Here is a 21721-nt window from a genome sequence, read left to right on the forward strand (position 1 = left end):
TGATGTAGTGAGCATTAGTAACCCCGAAGTGAATATGTAAGCTGTGCGGAGTAAATTGGGTACACCAAATCCCATTCTATTTTCCCACTAGCTCCTATGACACGGATGGGGAAGAGGGACATTTTGGGGGATCAGCACTGGTGTATTCTCTCTCATAAGCTCTAAATATGGGGTGTCCCCTGAAAATGCTCGCACAGATTATACATTTCCTTCTAGTCGCAGGGACTTAACCCAGTACAAGTTACTCATTCACTGGTATCATACCCCTGTGTTACTTCACTCACTCACTCAATCCTAGTATACCTTCCCAGTGCTGGTACTGTCAAATTGAAGTGGGGCTCGCTCTACTACATTTTCTGGAACTGTTCCCTCATTTGCTCCTTTTGGCTGGAGGTTAAGTCTCTTTCGGATGCTCTCTTTATTCAGGGAGTCGCGCTTGATCCACTTGTATATCTATCTAACCTTCCGTCAAATCGACTGGCTAAACAGACTTCAAAATGGTTCCTCTATGTGTGCACGGCTGCTAAGACGCTTATAGCTCTCCATTTGAGATGTTCCTCCCCCACTACAGGCCCAGATCTTATAGTTCGATTGATGGACATAACACGTCAACACGTCACTGCCTCCATGAATAATGCTTTGGATGCCTTCCAGGCCGTATAGTCGTCCTGGGATGCCTACTGTGCTCTGCGCAGTTTGTGACTCCTTCCTCTCCCTTCCCTTTGCCCCTCCTCTCCCTCCTCCCTTATTCTTAGATTGTGGTATTTACTGAATGTTTTCTTTTTTTTTTTTTTCCTGTTTTTTTTTTTCTTGCCTTACTATAGTTTGATTTTTCCTCCTGTTGCGGTTTGTAAAAATTTATAAAATCTTTAATAAAAATTACAGATAAACCCCCCCCCCCCAAAACGTAATGTAGTACTTTTTTTTTTTTTATGGAGATATATAGCAGCATCCTACACAACTGTATATAACAAAAAGGTAAGTGTGAAACAATATATATTTGTATTTCAAAAAAGGAACAATAAAAGTAGATCGAAACAGGCCTAACTGGCACCAAAAGTGGAATGAGAAATTAGAGGAGTAGCCATAGTTTGGTATAATAATGACAAGGAATAAAAAAAAAACCATAAAGCAAGATATGGCTATACAATTACAATGGATCTTTTTCTTCGATGTTTAAGGCTGTGTGCCTTGTGAGGCCAATATTCTCCAGTGTTACATTTTCTTTAAGTTCTAGATGACATCTTGGTAAGGGTGTGCAAACTGAATAAAATACTGGGTGATATCCAATTTTCATCATCCAATCAAGTAATACCTAGAAAAGAAATCAAGACAAAGACATTACTGAAATAAAGGAATTTGCCAGGCAATTATTTTTGATTACCTTTAGTTTGGATAAGTCATCAATAGTGGCACTGACACCCAGCTTCGCTACCAATTGGCTAATATAAGTAACACTGGTACAATAGTGCCCAGAGGCTGAAGCAGACAGCTCTATTCACTGTGTAGTGGCAGTTATTGATTACAGCAGCTCAACTCCCATTCAAATTAATAGAAGCTGAGCTACAGTAGTCACTACACAGTGACTGGAGCTGTCTGCTTCCAGCTACAGTGGGTACAGAAAGTATTCAGACTCCTTTAAATTTTTCACTCTTTCATTGCAGCCATTTGCTAAAAGCAAAAAAAAGTTAATTTTATTTCTCATTAACGTACACTCGGCACCCCATCTTGACAGAAAAAAAAAAACAAATGTAGTTATTTTGCTCAGACCGTTTGCTCCGTATTGAGTATTTGCACCCTTTTGAGCTAGTACAGCCATGAGTCTTCTTATTAAAGGGATTCTATCATTTAAACACTTTTTTTTTTCTAGTTGACACGTCAGAATAGCCTTAAGAAAGGCTATTCGTCTCCTATCTTTATAAGTTGTCTCCAGCCCGACGTTCAGTGAAAAATCCAGTTTTTGTTGGTATGCAAATTAGTTCTCTCGCAGCACTGGGGGCGGGCCCCAGTGCTCAAACAGCACTGGGGGCGTCCCCAATGCTGCGAGAGAACTCTCTCCAGCGAAATCCCCATCTTCTGCAGCAACCGCCCCTTCATCTTCTTCTTTCAGCTGGGGTCAGACTTGTGCGCCATCGGGAACCCGACAGAGCAGAGTGCACAGGCTGGCCGGCGGCCATTTTTTGGTCAGCTGCTTACGCACGCATGCGCAGTACGCTCCTGTAGTTCTATGGAGAACAGAAGCGTACTGCGCATGTGAGAGCCTACAACTACCAGAATGCATTGCAGCAGGAAACTACACACCAATTAAACAAATGCAGAAGATGCTAGGCACTCCCAGAGAAACCCAGAAATCACTCAAAACACTGCTACAGTTATATGGGTGCACTTATTAACCCTTTAATAACACTAACAAACCTTTTTTTTTTTTTTTTTTTTTAAATTCACACAGTACAGACAAAGTTTATACACACCTTCTCATTCAACAGGACAATGACCCCAAACACACCTCCAGGCTGTGTAAGGGTTATTTGACCAAGAAGGAGAGTGATGGGGTGTTACGCCAGATGACCTGGCCTCCACAATCACCAGACCTGAACCCAATCAAGATGATTTGGGGTGAGCTGGACCGCAGAGTGAAGGCAAAAGGGCCAACAAGTGCTAAGCATCTCTGGGAACTCCTTCAAGACTGTTGGAAGACCATTTCAGGTGACTACCTCTTGAAGCTCATCAAGAGAATGCGAAGAGTGTGCAAAGCAGTAATCAAAGCAAAGGGTGGCTACTTTGAAGAACCTAGAATATAAGACATATTTTCCGTTGTGTCACACTTTTTTGTTAAGTATATAATTCCACATGTGTTAATTCATAGTTTTGATGCCTTCAGTGTGAATATACAATTTTCATAGTCATGAAGATATAAAAAACTGTTTGAATGAGAAGGTGTGTCCAAACTTTTGGTCTGTACTTTATATACACATATATATATATATATATATATATATATATATTATATATATACACATACACACACACACCGGCTACTTTATTAGGTACACCTGTCCAACTGCTCGTTAACACTTAATTTCTAATCAGCCAATCACATGGCGGCAACTCAGTGCATTTAGGCATGTAGACATGGTCAAGACAATCTCCTGCAGTTCAAACCGAGCATCAGTATGGGGAAGAAAGGTGATTTGAGTGCCTTTGAACGTGGCATGGTTGTTGGTGCCAGAAGGGCTGGTCTGAGTATTTCAGAAACTGCTGATCTACTGGGATTTTCACGCACAACCATCTCTAGGGTTTACAGAGAATGGTCCGAAAAAGAAAAAACATCCAGTGAGTGGCAGTTCTGTGGGTGGAAATGCGTTGTTGATGCCAGAGGTCAGAGGAGAATGGCCAGACTGGTTCGAGCTGATAGAAAGGCAACAGTGACTCAAATAGCCACCCGTTACAACCAAGGTAGCCAGAAGAGCATCTCTGAACGCACAGTACGTCGAACTTTGAGGCAGATGGGCTACAGCAGCAGAAGACCACACCGGGTGCCACTCCTTTCAGCTAAGAACAGGAAACTGAGGCTACAATTTGCACAAGCTCATCGAAATTGGACAATTGAAGATTGGAAAAACGTTGCCTGGTCGGATGAGTCTCGATTTCTGCTGCGACATTCGGATGGTAGGGTCAGAATTTGGCGTCAACAACATGAAAGCATGGATCCATCCTGCCTTGTATCAACGGTTCAGGCTGGTGGTGGTGGTGTCATGGTGTGGGGAATATTTTCTTGGCACTCTTTGGGCCCCTTGGTACCAATTGAGCATCGTTGCAACGCCAAAGCCTACCTGAGTATTGTTGCTGACCATGTCCATCCCTTTATGACCACAATGTACCCAACATCTGATGGCTACTTTCAGCAGGATAATGCGCCATGTCATAAAGCTGGAATCATCTCAGACTGGTTTCTTGAACATGACAATGAGTTCACTGTACTCCAATGGCCTCCACAGTCACCAGATCTCAATCCAATAGAGCATCTTTGGGATGTGGTGGAACGGGAGATTCGCATCATGGATGTGCAGCCGACAAATCTGCGGCAACTGTGTGATGCCATCATGTCAATATGGACCAAAATCTCTGAGGAATGCTTCCAGCACCTTGTTGAATCTATGCCACGAAGAATTGAGGCAGTTCTGAAGGCAAAAGGGGGTCCAACCCGTTACTAGCATAATAAATAAATAATAATTTATTATAATAAAGTGGCCGGTGAGTGTATACATATAATATATATATATATATATATATATATATATATATATATACACACACACACACACACACACACACATATATATTATAATAATAAACATAGAAGCATCCAACCCAACGTTAGGAACAAAATTCCCCATTTCTCGGTTTACCTATAAGCACTTACAAGAGAACTGCAGGACTTGTAAAATCGCCTTCTATAAACACGACCACTGGGACACCGTAAAGCTATGATGACAACCTTAAGAAAAAGAGACAACATTTTCACATTGTATACTTGCTTGATCATTAAATGACAGCAAATTCTATGCAGAGAAGGTATCTAAAATAACCATTAGATCACTATGGCAGTATATAATTCCTCTCCTACTCTACTTACAATTGACTTGCCCACATAAAAGTGTATGTTAACATCTGTGCTATTATTTCCAAAAAATAGCAAAAGTATTGGATCTAAGCAGCCTAATTTTACTATCCGAAACTCTGCTATTTTTGGCCAGCTCTGCAGTGGAGGTTCATCTCCAATGCAGATTAACACACCTCAACTATTTTACATTTTCCTCACAGCTTTTTTTGTATAAATAGCTAGGACAACAGCAGCTATGAAAAGGAAACTTGTCCTGATCTAGAAAAGTGCAAGTGGGAAAACAGGGTTCCCTTGACAAGAAATTGAAGTTTTATTTCTCCACTTCAATTTCCTCACGTTACATTAGGTCCTCACCCCTATTGTTTGATATGTAAATTATTTTGTCACATTGTAATGTCTAATATTGTCAGTTCATGGACCCTCTGATTTGTGAAATGCTGTGGAATATGTTAACAGTACAGAAATAAAAAAAATAAAATAAAAAAATATTCACAGCTCTTTAGTACAGAGAATATGGGTGTAATTATGTTATGTCCTCTATTGAAGTCTGTTTTACTGAATCTGCGCTGCTCACTGGCACCTCAGACATCACAATTTCCTGCATTATAGCTAAACAAAAAAAGATCTATAAAATGTGCTGGTCAGAAGTTATCATATTTTCAGTAAAACTGAATATTATCCTCTTCCTGTCATAGCCACTTTTCAACATTCTGAAAGACCCCTATTACGGCAATAACCCTGGAACGTTATAACTCACCCTAGTGATTTTGTGACTTTTTGTGACAGTATTGTAAGCAGCCATTTTCTTGTGGCCGGCGGGCATGTGCAGTCAGCTTTACCCTAGCCCGAGGCCTAGAAGTTTGAAGCCTGCGCCAGAAGAAGACACATGAAGAGGACATTCTTGAAGAAGATGGAGGGGGCACTGGAGAGTTCTCTCGTAGCATTGGGGAAGCTCCCAGTGCTGTTTGAGCACTGGGGCCCGCCCCCAGTGCTGCGAGAGAACTCATTTGCATACCGACGAAAACTGGGATTTCTACTGAACGGCAGCGCGAAGAAGACATCTAAAGGTAGGAGAAGAATAGCCTTTCTTAAGGCTATTCCGACGTTTTAGTGAGAAAAAAATTGAGTTTTAATGATTTTAAGAAGGCTTACAAGTCTAACAGTAATTTTCCAAATTAAGAAGACAACTTCCCAAACCCATTTATTGGGACCACTTCAGTTTTGAAAGGGATTTTAAAGACCTATATATTGGAAACCCTCCATAATTCATCCCATTATCAAAACAGCATTTGGGCATTTTAAAGTCGAACGCCAATTTTATTTATTTTTGCTATTGTGTCAGGTGGGGGGAATGGGGGTGATTTGTGACCATATATGTAATATACTTTATTATCCTATCTAACTTTCTTCTGATTATTATAAAACAGGCTGTAACATTCTAGTAGCAAAAGAAAACCAACATTGAAATACCAGTAATAGATATAAAAGAATCTGAAATACAACTAGTTAAAAACACAGTTGGGAAGTTTAACTTTATAAAGCAGCAGTTCACATAAAAATCACATTCCCGACTGTGTTATTAACTAGCGATACTTATACTTAATATAGTACACTTATATACACTTATATTATAATCAATATTAGATTATTGGGATCCAGCATAAGATCACAATACATCTGCCAACCAGCTTTTTGAAGGAGCCACAGCGTTTGGACACTGTGGCCTTCTCTTCCAGTCTTTGACATCACGATCATAGGTCACTTAACCTTTCTGTGTCAAGTGAATGGAACTCAGTTGCAATATCAGACACAACAACTGTGCCTGGTATACAATAAAATGTCCATTAACCAAACACCGCATCTGATTGGTGGGTATGCTGGGAATTGGACTCGATCAGATAGTGATGGCTTATCCTCAGGACAGGTCATCAATATTTAACTCCCAGATTAGAGACCTTTAGACGAAGGAATACATAAAACATTTACTTTATTACAACGACAACAAAAAAAAAAGTCTCAAGTGGACCAATCAAATACTTACACCTTCCTCTGTTTCACTAGGCTCTTCAGGTAGAGTGATCACCTATCAAAACAGAAAGTTACTGCAGTGTTGTCCAAAGTTAATATTTTTGCATGGTCACATGACTGCTGAGGCTACACAGTGGCTTCAGTGGAACTCAGGAAGACACTGCCGGAGCAGAAGAACTGGAACATGCTGGAGGACACTGGAGCAACAGGACAGATGAGTATGCATTTTTTTTCACTGCCTCCAGCTGATTTATATGTTAAAAGGGTTGTTCATTTTTGCTTGGATAACCCCTTTAAGGATTTTTATGGCCTATCCTAAGGATGTATCAAATACCTAATGAGTGGTGGGTTGACAGCCCCCAGAGCCATCCTATACACAAAACAGGATTAGAAATAAAAAGCTCCCAGCGAATAGCAAATAGCTCCCACTGAGTTGAACTACAGGATATTTTTCTGCAGTGTGTCGATGGGATTCGCTAGGACCCCATCCACTTTGCAGGAACTATAAAACACTGTGGTTTTTGCATATATGCTACATGGGGTTTCAGCCTCAAGCATTATTTTAAAATAAGCATCACAAAGTTTTATTCATTTAAAAAATTTTGACACTAGCCTGGGCAAGATCCATTGATCCAAATCACATGATTCAACTGCTACCTGTTGTACTCCTACAGGAGTTGGAACAACATTGTTTCAAATGACTTGAGTTGAAGTACTTCCTAGTCGTGTGATTGTTGTAAGGGCCCTTTCACACGGAGTATACGCTGGCTGATTCTGAACGTGTGAACGTTCCGAATCAGCGGCGTTTAAAACAGATCCTATTGCTTTCTATGGGCTGTTTTTTTCCATTCATTTCTATGGGGAGCGCACGTATGCCGGCTCCCATTGAAAGCAATGGGATCTGTTTTAAATGCCGCTGAATCGGAACGTTTACACGTTCAGAATCAGCCAGTGTATACTACGTGCGAAGGGGCCCTAACATGCTGCTTTCTTACAGATGCATTGAGAAGAGCTACCAAAAACATTCAGAAGGACTGGTCTATCTTCTAACTCCAACCTCATGTATCTAAGATTGAATTAGTTCAAGCTCAGGAGTGAAAGGTACGGCCTTTGTAGACCCTCTGTAAACACAACATCAAAGGTGTTTTCCAACTTTATGTAAAAAATGCAAGTGTTTTAACACTGTAAATAAAACTTAAAAACTTTTCTACTATAGACTGCATTTCAATGACATTTTCAATAGTTATGCTTCCAGTCACTAGGGTTGAGCGATCGTGTTTGGAAAAGATCGGATTCCGATCGGCGATCGAGAAAATTTCACGATCGCGATTGGAATTCCAAACACAATCTTTTTAGGCAGGATCGAGATCGGTGATTATTTCCCACAATGCTTGGCTACTGGCCAAGCATTGTGGGAAAAGCTGACAATGTTAGCCTTCACATTGAGTGTTGTATACTCAGTGTGAAGGCTCTGCTGCGGTTCCATGGGAATGAATGGAAGCAGCTGGCACACAGCCTTAACCCCTTGCGCGCCGGCTGCGTCCATTCATTCTAATGGGAGACTAGCTAACATCTCTAGTAGCTACTTACCTGCAGAGATAGCTGGTCCGGTGCCCGGTGTTTTCGTTCTTCTTCGCCTCGCTGCCCCCGCCTCCCTGGTTAGTGTTAAAGAGCTGGGAAGAAGGCGGGGCTTGTGGCTTAGGAGAGTGTGGGCGGGTACAGGGCTGGGAGACGTGACGTCTCCTCTCCCAGTACCCGCCCACACTCTCCTAACCTGGGAGACAGGGGGCAGCGAGGCGAATAATAAAAAATCCTCTGGCTACTTAGTAATTAAAAAAAAAAAATCAATCATTACATAGCGTGGATTCTAACAATTAAAGCGTTCAATTGTTAGATTCCATGCTGTATAGTGAATAGGATTTTTTTTTTAAATCCGATGTCCGATTAGTATAAAAATCCCATTGACTTGCTTTGGGATTGGAATTGGGATCGAGATCGGGTTCAAATGAAAAATGATCGGAAATCAGATTTCAAAATAAATCCTGAAAAGTCAAGATCGGCTCAACCCTAGCAGTCACTCGATGGAAACATCCTTGTTTACATCTACTGGCTGAAAATACATTCTTGTCCTATCCAACATACATGAGTGCAAAGTTCAGTACAGGGCATTACATTTCTCTTTTATAACAACTATGTATCTATGATATTAACAGAACAACTTTTCAACCTCAATCTTTCAATTCACTGACAGCAAATCTAATGTCTACGGACAGCCATATTTAACAGGAAAAAATATCTTGCCTTGCACAACTGTTTCTGGAGCATTTAATACCAAGACACAAGAACAAATACCCTTTTGGGCTTTGGCTCGCACTGTGGTAAAGGCTTTGTGACATTCTCTGGAAGTTTTCTTTTCCTTATAGCTTCTTCATTTGCAGTTTCCACACGATCGTTTGGTCCAGCAGAATTATCCTGTTGATCTTCTGCCTCCTGCTTTTAAGAAAGCAAGAATAATTTTCTTCACAGCAGTGTTCTCAATACGGTCACACTTATGTCCCTATTGGATTTCATAGAAGGGGTACCCCCTTGTTACACTGGTTTCTAAAAAAGTTGGTAACCAGTATAGCTCCCATTAACGTACCCACAGGCTTTATCACTCAGCTTTTATACATTCCATAATACCTACCGTATTTTCCGGACTATAAGGCGCACATAAAAACCTACGATTTCCTCAGAAATCGTAAGTGCGGCTTATAGTCCGGTGCGCCTTATATATGGATGGAAGCGGCGGCAAAGTCTGCGTGCCGCTTCCATACATACATAAAAGGCACCGTAAGGGTGCATTCACACTACGGAACGCCGGCGTGTATCACAGCAGTACACGCCGGCGTTACAGCAGGGCTGCCGGACACTTCCTATTCATTTCTATGGGAGCCGGCATGCGAGCGCTCCCCATAGAAATGAATGGAAAAAAGCAGTCCATTCATTTCTATGGGGAGCGCTCGCATGCCGGCTCCCATAGAAATGAATGGGAAGTGTCCGGCAGCCCTGCTGTCACGCTGAAACAGAACGTGAAACTTACCGAGCGGTGCAGGGCAGGCGGGCATTCAGGCCTCCTCTTCCTCCGATGTCCTGACCACTTCCTCCGGCGCTCGCGAACTAATGGCCTGAGCGCATGCGCAATATCATAATGCTTCTACTACTGCGCATGCGCCCAGGCCATTATCAGCGAGCGGCGGAGGAGGAGGACGGAACATCGGAGGAAGAGGAGGCCTGAATACCCGCCCACCCTGCACCGCTCGGTAAGTTTCACAACATTACGGTTGGGCTCTATCAGCATGATTTTGCTGATAGAGCCTCTCCTCGCCTGCCGAGCACTTCCAATAGAAGCGGCTGGCACGCGGGGGGTTAAGCGGCCGCTGGCAAAGTCTGCCTGCCGCCGCTTTCAATAACATATAATGCGCACCAGACTGCGGCTTATAGTCCGGTGCGCCTTATATATGAACCGAGACGGACTATAAGGCGCTCATGGGCAATGCGGTTTATAGTCCAGTGCGCCTTATAGTCCGTAAAATACGGTATGCTAATTTTTCCAGCACCAATGTGGGTTAAGGAAATTTTAACCCATTCCTGAACCATGCTGCACATTTACTTAATACCTCACCACAATGTAAATGTACGGCATAGTGATGGTGCCAGTTGACACTTTGATGCAGTGTCCAAGATCAGAGACAATTCCAATCCCCTTAGTATGCAAGTGGTTTCTAACAAACATTGCAGTGTGGAGGAGCAAATGAGGGGGACTATTGCCTTGTCATGTCATCCAGCCATGGGATTGCCATCATCAGCCCCCGAGTCTGCCATCACTGTCCCCTGACAGGAAAATTGTGATCACTATGCATTTGTATTGCAGTGCATTATCTTAGGTATTAAAAGACTGCGTAGTCTAGTCCCATACTGGTATTGAAAAATACGATTAAAAATGTTCAAACACAAAAAAAAAAAAAAAAAATCCCCCCCAAATCATTTTACCTTTAGAAAAAAAATTATGTAAACCGAGGTTTGAGAACAGGGTCTGTAATGACACATACTAAAATCAAGCTCATTGTTTTTTTCGAGCATAGTGAATGTCCTTACAGAGGTTACAGAGCATTCACTGTGTTGTGTAAAGATGCTTACTGTATAACTAATGTTCCCCTGGTGCCCCAATTATTAGCTGTACAGAGAGGGGACCAACCATGCTGCTGCACCAGCTCTGACATCACAGATCCCCAATCTTGTGACCTGCATCAGGAACATAACACTGTTTTAAATAGTACAAGATCTCTACTTACGCCAAGTGTATATCCTTCAGATAATTTCCATGTTTGTCCTGTCATCTTATAGAAGCGTTCCTCTAGCTTTCTAAGTTTTTCCTCTTGGCGAGGTATTAAAATATTTTCATTGTATTCACATGCCTTTAAAAAAAAGAAATGTCTTCATTATTAACTTATGATAAGGGACCACACACAGTACATAAGATATGAAGAGAAAAGCTTATCCACACCCCTTTTTATTAAAGCAATGTGTCCTTCACTACCCAAAAAAGTCCATTTTACCCCACATTAGTGGGGTGATTATAGGAAGTAGAAGATATGACATCAAAATTGTAGTAAAAGCTCTACATCAGGTCCCTCATTTCAACAATACTTTGGGAGTTTTGTGAAAATATTTTAGAATACATAGCAATCTTTAAAAGGGGTCTGACCAACATTATAAGTGACGACTTGATTAGTGGTGGTTTGTTCTCCAAATAAGCAAAGTGGCAGGTTGGCCAGTCATGTTGCCACAGTATTGATCTCTATCACAGTGCTGAAGATAACCTAGTACAGATCCTGTGTGATCAGCTGCTTCCATTAATTTGCAAATCATGAGTTCCCCATTCTCACTTTCAGTTGGGAGTTAGCAAATTATCATCTACCTACACTTTCTAAAGATGAAACCATTATACCAATTTTGGGAAATTTATTAAGGTTTAGGAATTACTGTTTTAAATGGTAACCCCACCTGCGAGTCACACTGGCAACAGGAACTGATACGAGTGATAAGTTCTGTACAGAGCTGTGACGTTTGTTGGCTCTATGCAAGCAACATGTAATATAATCATAAGGTCTCACTTCTGATCCAAATTTCTGAAAAAGTACAGCTACATCTGTACAAGGAACCTTAAAAAGGACCTTTCATTTTCTCAAGAATATGTGGTTTTATATACCACTAGGAAGTCAATAGTGCACTGAATAGGTCATCAGTATGAAAATTCAATTTTGGGGCTGGACAACCCCTCTAACTGTATTAAAGAGAACCTTTCATTTCCTCCTGCACCTCCTGTGGAGGCGTTCCTCACAACTCAGCGTCATCGCTGGGCAGTAAGGAATGCCCCATCTGACAGTACAGGGCTATGCCCAAGTACTGTCAAGGAGGGGTATTCCTAACAGCCTAGCTAGACTGTCAGGAATGCCCTTCTGATGGTGGGCAGAGCCAAAACTAAAGGCACTGATATCTCCAGCCCAAGGGCACATAACCGGTATGTAAAACCAAATGTGCAGGAGGACATAAAAGGTCCTCTTTAAACATTTTCTGCGCCTTGTCCAACAAAGAAACAGAACTTATAGTAACAGGGGTGTTACGGTTCTAGACAAGATGCTATTCTATGAATATAAAGTTTACCTTTTTGCTCAAAAGTTCTTGCTGTTCTTTTCTGACCATCTCTAGATGATGCTCATTTTCTTTTTGTGGCACTAATAAAGGCAGGCAATAAACAAAAAATACATCTGTAATAAGTGTTGTTCTCTTTGGATAATGTCTTTTTGTTAGCAAATAAAATAATCTGATGACACATTGCCCTGCTGTAATCTTTGGTGGAACTTGGCAGCAGGTGTTTTTTTTTCTGGTAGTGCTGCCTCCGACAACATGAAGCATTAAACAGTTCCTATTAAAATCATTGGACTTTTTCTATAACACATTGTATTTTTGTAACCTCTCCTTGCTGTGGCTTATTGATACAGATCTTAAACTGGGAGCTTTTTATATTGAAAGAGGTTGTCCAGAGGGTTAAAGGAAACTAAGTGTAACCAAACTTTTTAACACCTTTTGATTTCCTGGCAGGATTTGTGTCTTTAATAAATTTTGTAATATTGTTGTCTCCTTTCTGTGAAATCCTGCATTTTCTTTTACGCTTGTTTCACTGGGAGTATAAAAATATGAGTGATACTAGAGATAGAAATACCTCTTTATCGCTTATTCAAGCCTAACCATTAACCCCTTCCCGCTGATGGCATATTTTGATTTTCGTTTTTGACTCCCCTCCTTCTAAACCCCATAACTTTTTTATTTCTCCGCTCCCAGAGCCATTTGAGGTCTTAATTTTTGCAGGACAAATTTTTCTTCATGATGCCACCATTAATTATTCTGTATAATGTACTGGGAAGCTGTAAAAAAATTCAGAATGGGGTGGATTTGAAGAAAAAATGCATTTCTGCGAGTTTCTTATGGGCTTTGGTTTTACGGCGTTCACTGTGCAGCCAAAATGACACGTCCCCTGTATTCTGTGTTTCGGTACGGTTCCAGGGATACCAAATTTATATGGTTTTATTTACATTTTGACCCCTTAAAAAAAATCCAAAACTGTTAAAAAATTTTTTTCTAAAAGTCGCCATATTCCGACAGCTGTAACTTTTTTATACCTCAGTGTACGGGGATGTATAGGGCGTCTTTTTTTGCGGGCCCGGGTGTACTTTTTAGTGCTACCATTTTCGGGAAATGCTATTGCTTTGATCACTTTTTATTCAAATTTTTATCAGAATCAAAACAGTGAAAAAACGGCGGTTTGGCACTTTTGACTATTTTTCCCGCTACGGTGTTTACCGAACAGGAAAAATATTTTTATAGATTTGTAGAGCGGGCGATTTCGGACACGGGGATACCTAACATGTATATGTTTCACAGTTTTTAACTACTTTTATATGTGTTCTAGGGAAAGGGGGGGTGATTTGAATTTTTAATACTTTTTATATTTTTTTACTTTTTTTAAAAAAAAATTCTTTTTTTTTTGCATTTATTAGACCCCCTAGGGGTGTTGAACCCCAGGGGGTCTGATCACTAATGCAATGAATTGCAATGCTAATGCATTGCAAAAAATCATCCTTTCTTTTGCAGGCTGCATAGACCAGCCTACAAAAGAAAGAGCTTGCAGACAAGTCTGGGAGCCTTGTAAAGGCTCCCGGCTGTCATGCCAACGTGACGTCGGCCCTGGAGCATGCTCCAGGAGCCAGCGATCACCGGCAAAATGGCAGCGCCCATGTGCCGCCGAGAAAGTGGCGCTTCCGGCGCCTTTGACCGTGGCGCCGGAGGGGTTAATGCCTCCGATTGGTCCGGGGGTTGCCATAGTTACACACCCGACATGCGCCGTAGTATTACGGCAGATGTCGGAAAGGGGCTAAGGAGTTAGAATAAAACAGGTTTCTATACACACAATCAACAAAGTTAGTGGAGATTACTAAATATCATGATGTACTTTACCAAAATGTAGATTGTGAGCCCTATATGGGACAGTGACTGACAATATCTGTAAAGCGCTGCGGAATATGATGGCGCTATAGAAGCATAATAAATAAAATGTATGTCCTTACCAGAGTGAGAGCTACCAGAGAGATGAACTGTATTAAAATAAGGAGCCACCACAGAAACAATGAAAGTAACAAGGGCGAGGATCAAGATAAATCTTCCCATCCAAAAAGCAATCTCTTTCAGACCTGGTATAAAAGAAAAAAAAAAAAAAAAAAGACAAATGTTTCAACCTATTTTCACCAAAGTGTTTTAACAACACAGAAGCTCAGGCTTCATCGATTAGCATCAAGTAGAACAGAACCATCAATACCATTATAATCGGTATTAGAGAAAACCTGTAATTACTGCTGTAGGATTTGCTGAAAACTTCCGATCTTAATCTCTGGTCTTTGCTTTGATCGGCAATATTTATTAATGGTGGCCAGTTATCACTTTCAACTCTAAAGAGTGTATTAAAACTTCAAAAAAACTGGTCAGTATGGACTTATGAATTGTCATTACTGACTACAGAGGTGGCTCTGCTGCTATTGCTATCCTTCTCTGCGGACCTGGACTAGGCATGTGCAACTAATGGAATGAGGAGGACCATCTCCACCAGCTAAGTGAGCAGTGCCCGATATGCTAATGGAACTCCCTACTGCTAGGTGGGTGGTCTTGATCTGGCTTAGGGAGGCTAATTACTATATTGGGCGTTGAAAGAACACTATTAATAGCTCAGGACCTGTGGGGACAATGGAAACATTCCAACTGTAACAGAATCAGTTGAATGGAGCCTATCAAATGATGTCAAGAGTAGGAGTTGTTGAAAGGTCTTTTTTAATTAACCCCTTCAAAGAATCGTGAATTCTATGTTTGCCCTGCCCCAGAGTCTCATATCTTCTGTGCAGGCTTTCTCTGCCTGCTGCAAGTTATTGGCAATAGTTGGGGGTAGAGGGAGAATGAGAAATTATAATATATATATATATATATATATATATATATATATATACACACACACACACACACACACATCAAATATATCGGACTCCTTTCCCCTTTGCCTGCTCAATGAACTGTTGTAGTCTCTTTAAATAGCTGCCTCTTGAAAATAAAGATCTTGAAATTGAGAAACGTCCATAAGATTGAATGAGGCTGAAGCCCCACATTGCGGAAACGCAGCTTTTTTGGTTGCAAATTTTGTTGCTTTTTTTTTAGCCAATGCCAGGAGTGGACTGAGCAGAAGGTAGAAGTATAAGAACTTCCTATACATGTCCTATTCCTTTTGTAGCCATTCTTGTCTTTGGCTCAAAAAAACTGCTGAAAAAATCTACAACAAAAAAAGCCTAAAACAGATTTTATTTTTAAACAAAAGTTTCAACAGCCCTAATCTGGAGAGATGTCAAAGGGAACTTACTGTCTAAACCAATTCTATAAAACGTCTTAAAGAGTGCAGGTAGATGCCCCATACGAAGACACCCAAGGTTTGTCAATCACCCATATGAGAAAGCATAGGTTTACCCTCTTTCTGACAAGAAAATAGACGTTTCTATTTGAAATTATGTAGGCTGACACTATTCAATACAGCAAAAAATATTACATTTGTTACATTTTTACAACAAATTTCAATGTCAGGTGTAAAAGAACTGTAAGGCTTCAGAAACACAACAAAACCATTTGCATTGTTGCCTGTACGACTTCAGAGTGGGAATACTTGAACATATGATATCCAATGGACCCTGTCATAAGTTTTTTTCCTGTTGGAATTCATTAAAGGGATTCTACCACTAAAACACTTTTTTTTTCTAGTGACCACGTCGGAATAGCCTTTAAAAAGGCTATTCGTCTCTTACCTGTAGAAGTGCTCTCCGCCGCGCCGTTCGTTCAAAATACCGGTTTGTACCGGTATGCTAATGAGTTCTCTCGCAGCGATGGGGGCGTCCCCATCGCAGGAGCAGCGATAGGGGCGTCCCCATTGCAGCTCGAAAACTCACCGCAGCGCCGCCTCTCCGGTCTTCGGTGTCCTCCCCTTGCCTCTTCAGCGTCTGTCGGACGCCTGCGCAGTATGCTCTCTGTTCGGCGAAGATTGCTGAACGTACTGCGCATGCGCGAAAGTTCGGTGCCCGCACTATAGCTGGGATCGCAATTTCGCGCATGCGCAGTACGTTCGGCAATCTTTGTCGAACAGAGCGTACTGCGCAGGCGTCCGACAGTACGCTGAAGAAGCAAGGGGAGGACACCGAAGACCGGAGAGGCGGCGCTGCGGTGAGTTTTCGAGCTGCAATGGGGACGCCCCCATCGCTGCTCCTGCGATGGGGACGCCCCCATCACTGCGAGAGAACTCATTAGCATACAGGTACAAACCGGTATTTTGAACGAACGGCGCGGCGGAGAGCACTTCTACAGGTAAGAGACGAATAGCCTTTTTAAAGGCTATTCCGACGTGGTCACTAGAAAAAAAAGTGTTTTAGTGGTAGAATCCCTTTAAAAAAAAAAAAAAAAAAAAAAAATTCATACACTTTAATTTCTAAAGCCTGGGCTCAATGTGCTAGAGTGCTAAAGTGCTGTGTAACTTTGCGGTGTAACAGCAAGTATGCATTCCTATTATGTGCATGAGGCCTACGTCATAGGGATACATGTACCTTCTTCTGTTAGCATTCACAAATTCACAATATTGATGGTTTTGTAGCATCTGCTGTTAATATTATGTGTGTGACCATCACATTCATTTCACCAAAGGTTAGCTGGATATGCTAAAGGTCTGCAGATGAATTTCTTGTTTTGTTTTTGTAAATTCTTTATTTCCAAATAAAAACAAACAAACAGGAAGCAAAAACCAAACAAAACTGCCTCCAAAGATACAGGATATGGTAAATTATACTGGGGAAGGTCAATAGCAAACAAATAGACAAGGTGTGAGACAAATACAGAATGAGAGGCAAATATAAGAGCAAAAGGTAGGGTGGAAGCAGGGCCACAGAGGACCATTCCCATGTCACCTTGGACCAGGCCATCAGTCTCAAACACCCCAAGTTGGAACCTAAGCCATAATATAGAGCAACATGTCTCCGTCACCACCAGAGGAAGCCTATGCCATGTTATATAGAAACATACCACTGGACGCAGTCAGGAGTATGGTGAGCTTAATCCATAAGAGACAGTAACGTGTATCCAGCTACAGTGACTGCCAGGGTGAGCCTAACTGGATGCCAGCCGCATTCACCACTAGAGAGGACACACGCCATAGAATACAGTAATATGCTGCTGTCCCCACTACAGGGAACAAACATCAGAAGGCAAAGTGACCTAGAACTTACCGCCATTTCCACTAGAAAGAACCTATGCCATATGGGAGAATAACATGTCAATGGCTGCAGCGACCACCAGCAGGAACTCAACACCGGCCACAGTCACCCGTAGGAGGAGCCAATGCTCTACAGACTAATGAAAGTATGAGCGAATCGCACACCCAAAGACAATGAGGGAGAGGGAGCAGGGATGGGAAAGGACGGGGTTGGAGGGAAGAAACGAAAGAGAGAAAAAAAAATAATGACAACTTGTTCCGATCAAAGCTAGTCTGAAAACAGGAAAACACTAAGTGCGAAGAAAACTCAGTTAAGCTGGGGCCCTACTAGTCGGAAACGCCACGGTAAAAATCACACCGTTTTACAGTACTTGCAAAGTGGATGGGATTCATGCGAATCCCATGCCCACTTTGCAGAAAAAAAAAATAAAAAAATCGCAGCGGTTTTGAAAAATTGCAGCATGTCAATTATATCTACGGAAACACCAGCGGTTTTCCTATAGATATAATTATAACAGAAAGCCTGCAGAGGAAAACTCTGTGAACTTTCTGTTGAAAGTGCTGCAGGAAGAACTGCAATGTGTTCACTACTGTATTGCAGTGAATAGCAAAATGCCTTGCCTTCTAACACACGCTGTCCATGGAAGTGTTTAATAGATCTAGTGTAATGACAAGCCTTGGAGCCTTCAATAAAGATGGTGGTGCCCATGCACTTTAGACACTTATAAATGGGTTAAAAGCAGCAATCTGGGCTGGCACAGGGTCCTTCCATTCATTCCCATGCAACGCAGGATATACTATTACATACTGCGTTGCTAAGGTGTTAAAGGGGTAGTCCAAGACCCATGGGTAATGATCATCAGCGTCAGATTGGTGAGAGTCTCACTCCTTGATCCTGCACCGATCAACTGATTATTCTGCTTGTAGCTGTATACAGTCGGAAGCAGCTATGTTCCTATCGAAGTGAATAGGTGCAGAGCTGTACTGCACCACTACGACTATAGCATACATCTCTGTACACTGCATATAGCTTCCAGCTGTGTATGCTGCAGCAATGACAACAGAGCTCTGTAGCCCTGCTCCCATTCACCATAGGAGCAAAGCAGCTTCTGGCCAAAAACCTTGTATAGACTTCCAATAGCCAAATCAGCTGATCTGTGCGGGGTCCAGCTGTGTATACGTCATCTGTATTACCAATGGGACATCCACTTTTAATGAGACAATTGGCTCACATGAAATGATTGTGGACAGATATTAGAGCCACTCGAGAGGTGATAGGGATATATGACTTGTGTTTACACGACATTACAAGCAAATATCTCATGTGCCAGTCACGAACAATGATACTGAACATGGCTTAGACTTTTACTGACCGCAAATGTGTCACAACCAGAACCGTTTTAACACATTTGTACGACCACTGCAGAGCTTTTATTAAGTAAACAGGCACAAAGGCAGACAAGGCCCCTAACTATGCCCATTCCTACACAGTGATGATGCCTCATTAATGGTCCCTCATTGCCACATCACACAGTATAATGACCCCCACTCAATATAATGCCCCCCTTATGGCCCACACACCATTTGATACTACAAAAAATAAAAATAAAAAGGAAGAAAAAACCAATCCCACTAAGCTGTCTGCAAACTCTGGTTCTATTGGTCACAATGTATTCATCTCTATTTCTGGCTGAGTCGTGAGAGTGCAGAGTCACCCTGGTCAGGAGGACCAAACCCATAACGCAGTACTGTCCTGCTGGGTCAGGAGAGCTGAGGGGCCCCTAGTGGTTAACAGCAAGCTGCAGGGCCACATTCACTATCATTAGTTGTAATGTAGCATTTCACCTGCCAAGTAACAGAACAGAAGGAAAGCAACGGCATACATGGAGTTAAAGCTGTGAGCCATCCCTATGGAGTCATGGTCAGACCACCTATAAGAGCATGCAACAGACACACGGCAGTGATGGAGCCTGAGAGGAGCCGAGCAGAATACCTAGCGGGTGACTCCTCAAACACAGGAGGATGAAGAAGGAGACGAGCAGCAGGCATAATAACGGGCTCCTCGCTGCCATGTTCCAGGAGCAGGAAGCGTCTGCCTGTGTGTCCGTGTTTTGGGAGCGCACACGTGACCGGAACACGCTGCGTGTACTGCAGTGTAGACGGCGCTGTACGTACAGGTGTGGGCTCCATAATACACCCCGTCCTAGTCTTGGCTGCCTCACCGTGACTGAGTGGCCTGCTGCGGGAGCAGAGTGGCTTTTAGGAGATCAGGGCAGACATAACTAGTCTCCTAGTGTGTGTATATAGCGTTCATTACCAAGTGTGGGGGCTACACCTGTTATTACTTGTCTTATTACCTAGTTACTGCAGTAGTCACTTGAGAATGTCTATACATGGAAGAGGAGAGAGCCCAGTGTTTCGTTTTTTAGCTGTGGTGATAGTGTTATTGGGGGTTGTAGGCCTTCCTGAATAGGTGAGTCTTCAGGGCCTTCTTGAAGCCTGTGATTGTGGGGGTCAGTCTTATGTGTCATGGTAAGGAGTTCCAGAGTATGGGGGATAAGAAGCCGTCTGCCCCACTCTCCAATCCATTATAACTAAGGCTTTCTTTGTATGTAATTGTGCCAGGTCTAACTGAACAATAACAAGCAAATAGCTGAGACAAGCCCAAGTGAGCATAATTAAAAAAAAATACAGACATGATGCTGCTAAAAGTATACATGAGTCCCTTTGCAAATATCCGGTGACGCATGCGCAAATGAACGGCGGCAAGAAAACTTCCGGTTCCGAAGTGAATTCAGTGAATTAACCCATGTTCTGACCCGGGTGACACAGTCAAGATCATCATTTACATTAGCTAGGAGGTACGACGTTTCGTGGTTACGACGAGCCTGCTGCAGAACCTCATTTGCTGAATGCTATACAGTGTATAGCATTCGGCAAATGAACACTGATTCTGCAGCAGGCTCGTCCTTGCTAGGAGCAGGCAAGCGTGCTGTTACCAGCTGCCTTTTTCTCATTGGAATGAATAGACCAGCGATTGGCCAGTCAACGCTGGTTCTGCCGGGGCTCGTCTGAGGAGGCGGAGTCTAAGATCGGACTATTCATTCCAATGAGAAAAAGGCAGCTGGTAACAGCACTCTTGCCTGCTCCTAGCAAGGACGAGCCTGCTGCAGAATCAGCGTTCATTTGCAGAATGCTATACACTGTATAGCATTCAGCAAATGAGATTCTGCAGCAGGCTCATCGTAACCACAAAACAGTATGCCTGTACCCTAGGGTGCTGGACTTCTTACCCCCTCCTCCCCCGATGCAGCTGATGACACAGTAGCCCATGACATGACACTTTGGCTCGGGCACTGGCTGTGGCCTCCCCCGTTCTCCTCCTCTCTCTCCTCACAACATATAATCTTTATAAAGACATATAGCATCCCTGCCTGACTCGTGTTGGCTAGTTGCTAGACGTGGCAAACTCTCAAAACCGGAAAGCGATCTTCAACCCGAAATAGGAACGATGGGATATTATACTTTGTTATTGTTGTCGCCAGGGGACTCATGTATACCATCGTAATCACACAAGCAGCCAGAAGTAATTACAAGAATGTAAAATATATATATTTTTTTTTACATTGTAAGCTGCGAGACAAGCAGAATGTTCCTTCCAGTGTACAGAGAAAGCACTTTTCAGATATGCTGTGAGGAAAACAACTCCTACCCAATGCGTTCAATGTTTGAAGAGATCAGTCCCTTCTTCTTCCACTTCCACTACGGCTTGTCTTGCTTTTTAATGGAATCTATGGACGGAAGTTCCATAGTAACAGGGAGTGAACTGCAAGTTAGCTAGAAGAAAGACACCTAGTGGCAGGAACTTTAGAAATGTTTTTCAGGCAAGAAATGGCAACATTTTTAATTAAACTGCATTACATTTTGGTCCAAAATTACATACTGTATTAAATGAGATCTAGGTTGCCTGAAAAGTGAATATTTAAATAAGTACAACTAAGTACATATAAATACAACTGATGAAATAATTGTAGGTATGTTTAACTTTAACAAAATGTATGTTACATTTTTTTTCTCTCATTATGTGTAAAGATTGTGACTTACAGAATTTGCAATAAATTCACAGGTTGCTTATCAGTGTTGGTTGCTAGGAAACTACCGTAGCCGTGTGGACTTGTGCTGAT

The 21721-nt window shown here is 42.1% G+C and overlaps 1 protein-coding gene across 3 annotated transcripts; it reads right to left on the bottom strand.

Moving 5' to 3' along the window:
* Positions 1 to 775: 775 nt before the first annotated feature.
* UBXN8 (UBX domain protein 8) lies at positions 776 to 19647 on the bottom strand. 3 transcript variants are annotated; one of them, XM_075283740.1, is made up of 9 exons: positions 19531 to 19593; positions 17551 to 17674; positions 14320 to 14442; positions 12359 to 12429; positions 10987 to 11109; positions 9005 to 9145; positions 6666 to 6707; positions 4424 to 4498; positions 776 to 1315 (listed from the first exon to the last, which is right to left on the bottom strand). In XM_075283740.1, the coding sequence occupies exons 3-9, from the start codon at positions 14417 to 14419 to the stop codon at positions 1151 to 1153; spliced, it is 717 nt and encodes a 238-aa protein (XP_075139841.1). In that variant the 5' UTR covers positions 14420 to 14442; positions 17551 to 17674; positions 19531 to 19593; the 3' UTR covers positions 776 to 1150. The 3 variants fall into 3 exon arrangements, with proteins under 3 accessions (XP_075139841.1, XP_075139840.1, XP_075139839.1); XM_075283739.1 differs by lacking the exon at positions 17551 to 17674 and having other exon boundaries at positions 9005 to 9142; positions 19531 to 19647; XM_075283738.1 differs by lacking the exon at positions 17551 to 17674 and having other exon boundaries at positions 19531 to 19647.
* Positions 19648 to 21721: the final 2074 nt, after the last annotated feature.

The sequence above is a fragment of the Leptodactylus fuscus genome, chromosome 1 (genome assembly GCF_031893055.1).
Source record: "Leptodactylus fuscus isolate aLepFus1 chromosome 1, aLepFus1.hap2, whole genome shotgun sequence".
NCBI lineage: Eukaryota > Metazoa > Chordata > Amphibia > Anura > Leptodactylidae > Leptodactylus > Leptodactylus fuscus.

Bases quoted from the DNA above. Each gene is read 5' to 3' on its own strand.
- UBXN8 (XM_075283738.1), bottom strand. From the start codon at position 19,609: ATGGCAGCGAGGAGCCCGTTATTATGCCTGCTGCTCGTCTCCTTCTTC. The intron at 14,443-19,530 runs GTATTCTGCTCG...CTTTTATACCAG, and splicing joins TTTGAGGAGTCACCCGCTAG to GTCTGAAAGAGATTGCTTTT. The intron at 4,499-6,665 runs GTAAGTATTTGA...CTTTTTCTTAAG, and splicing joins CTAGTGAAACAGAGGAAGGT to GTTGTCATCATAGCTTTACG.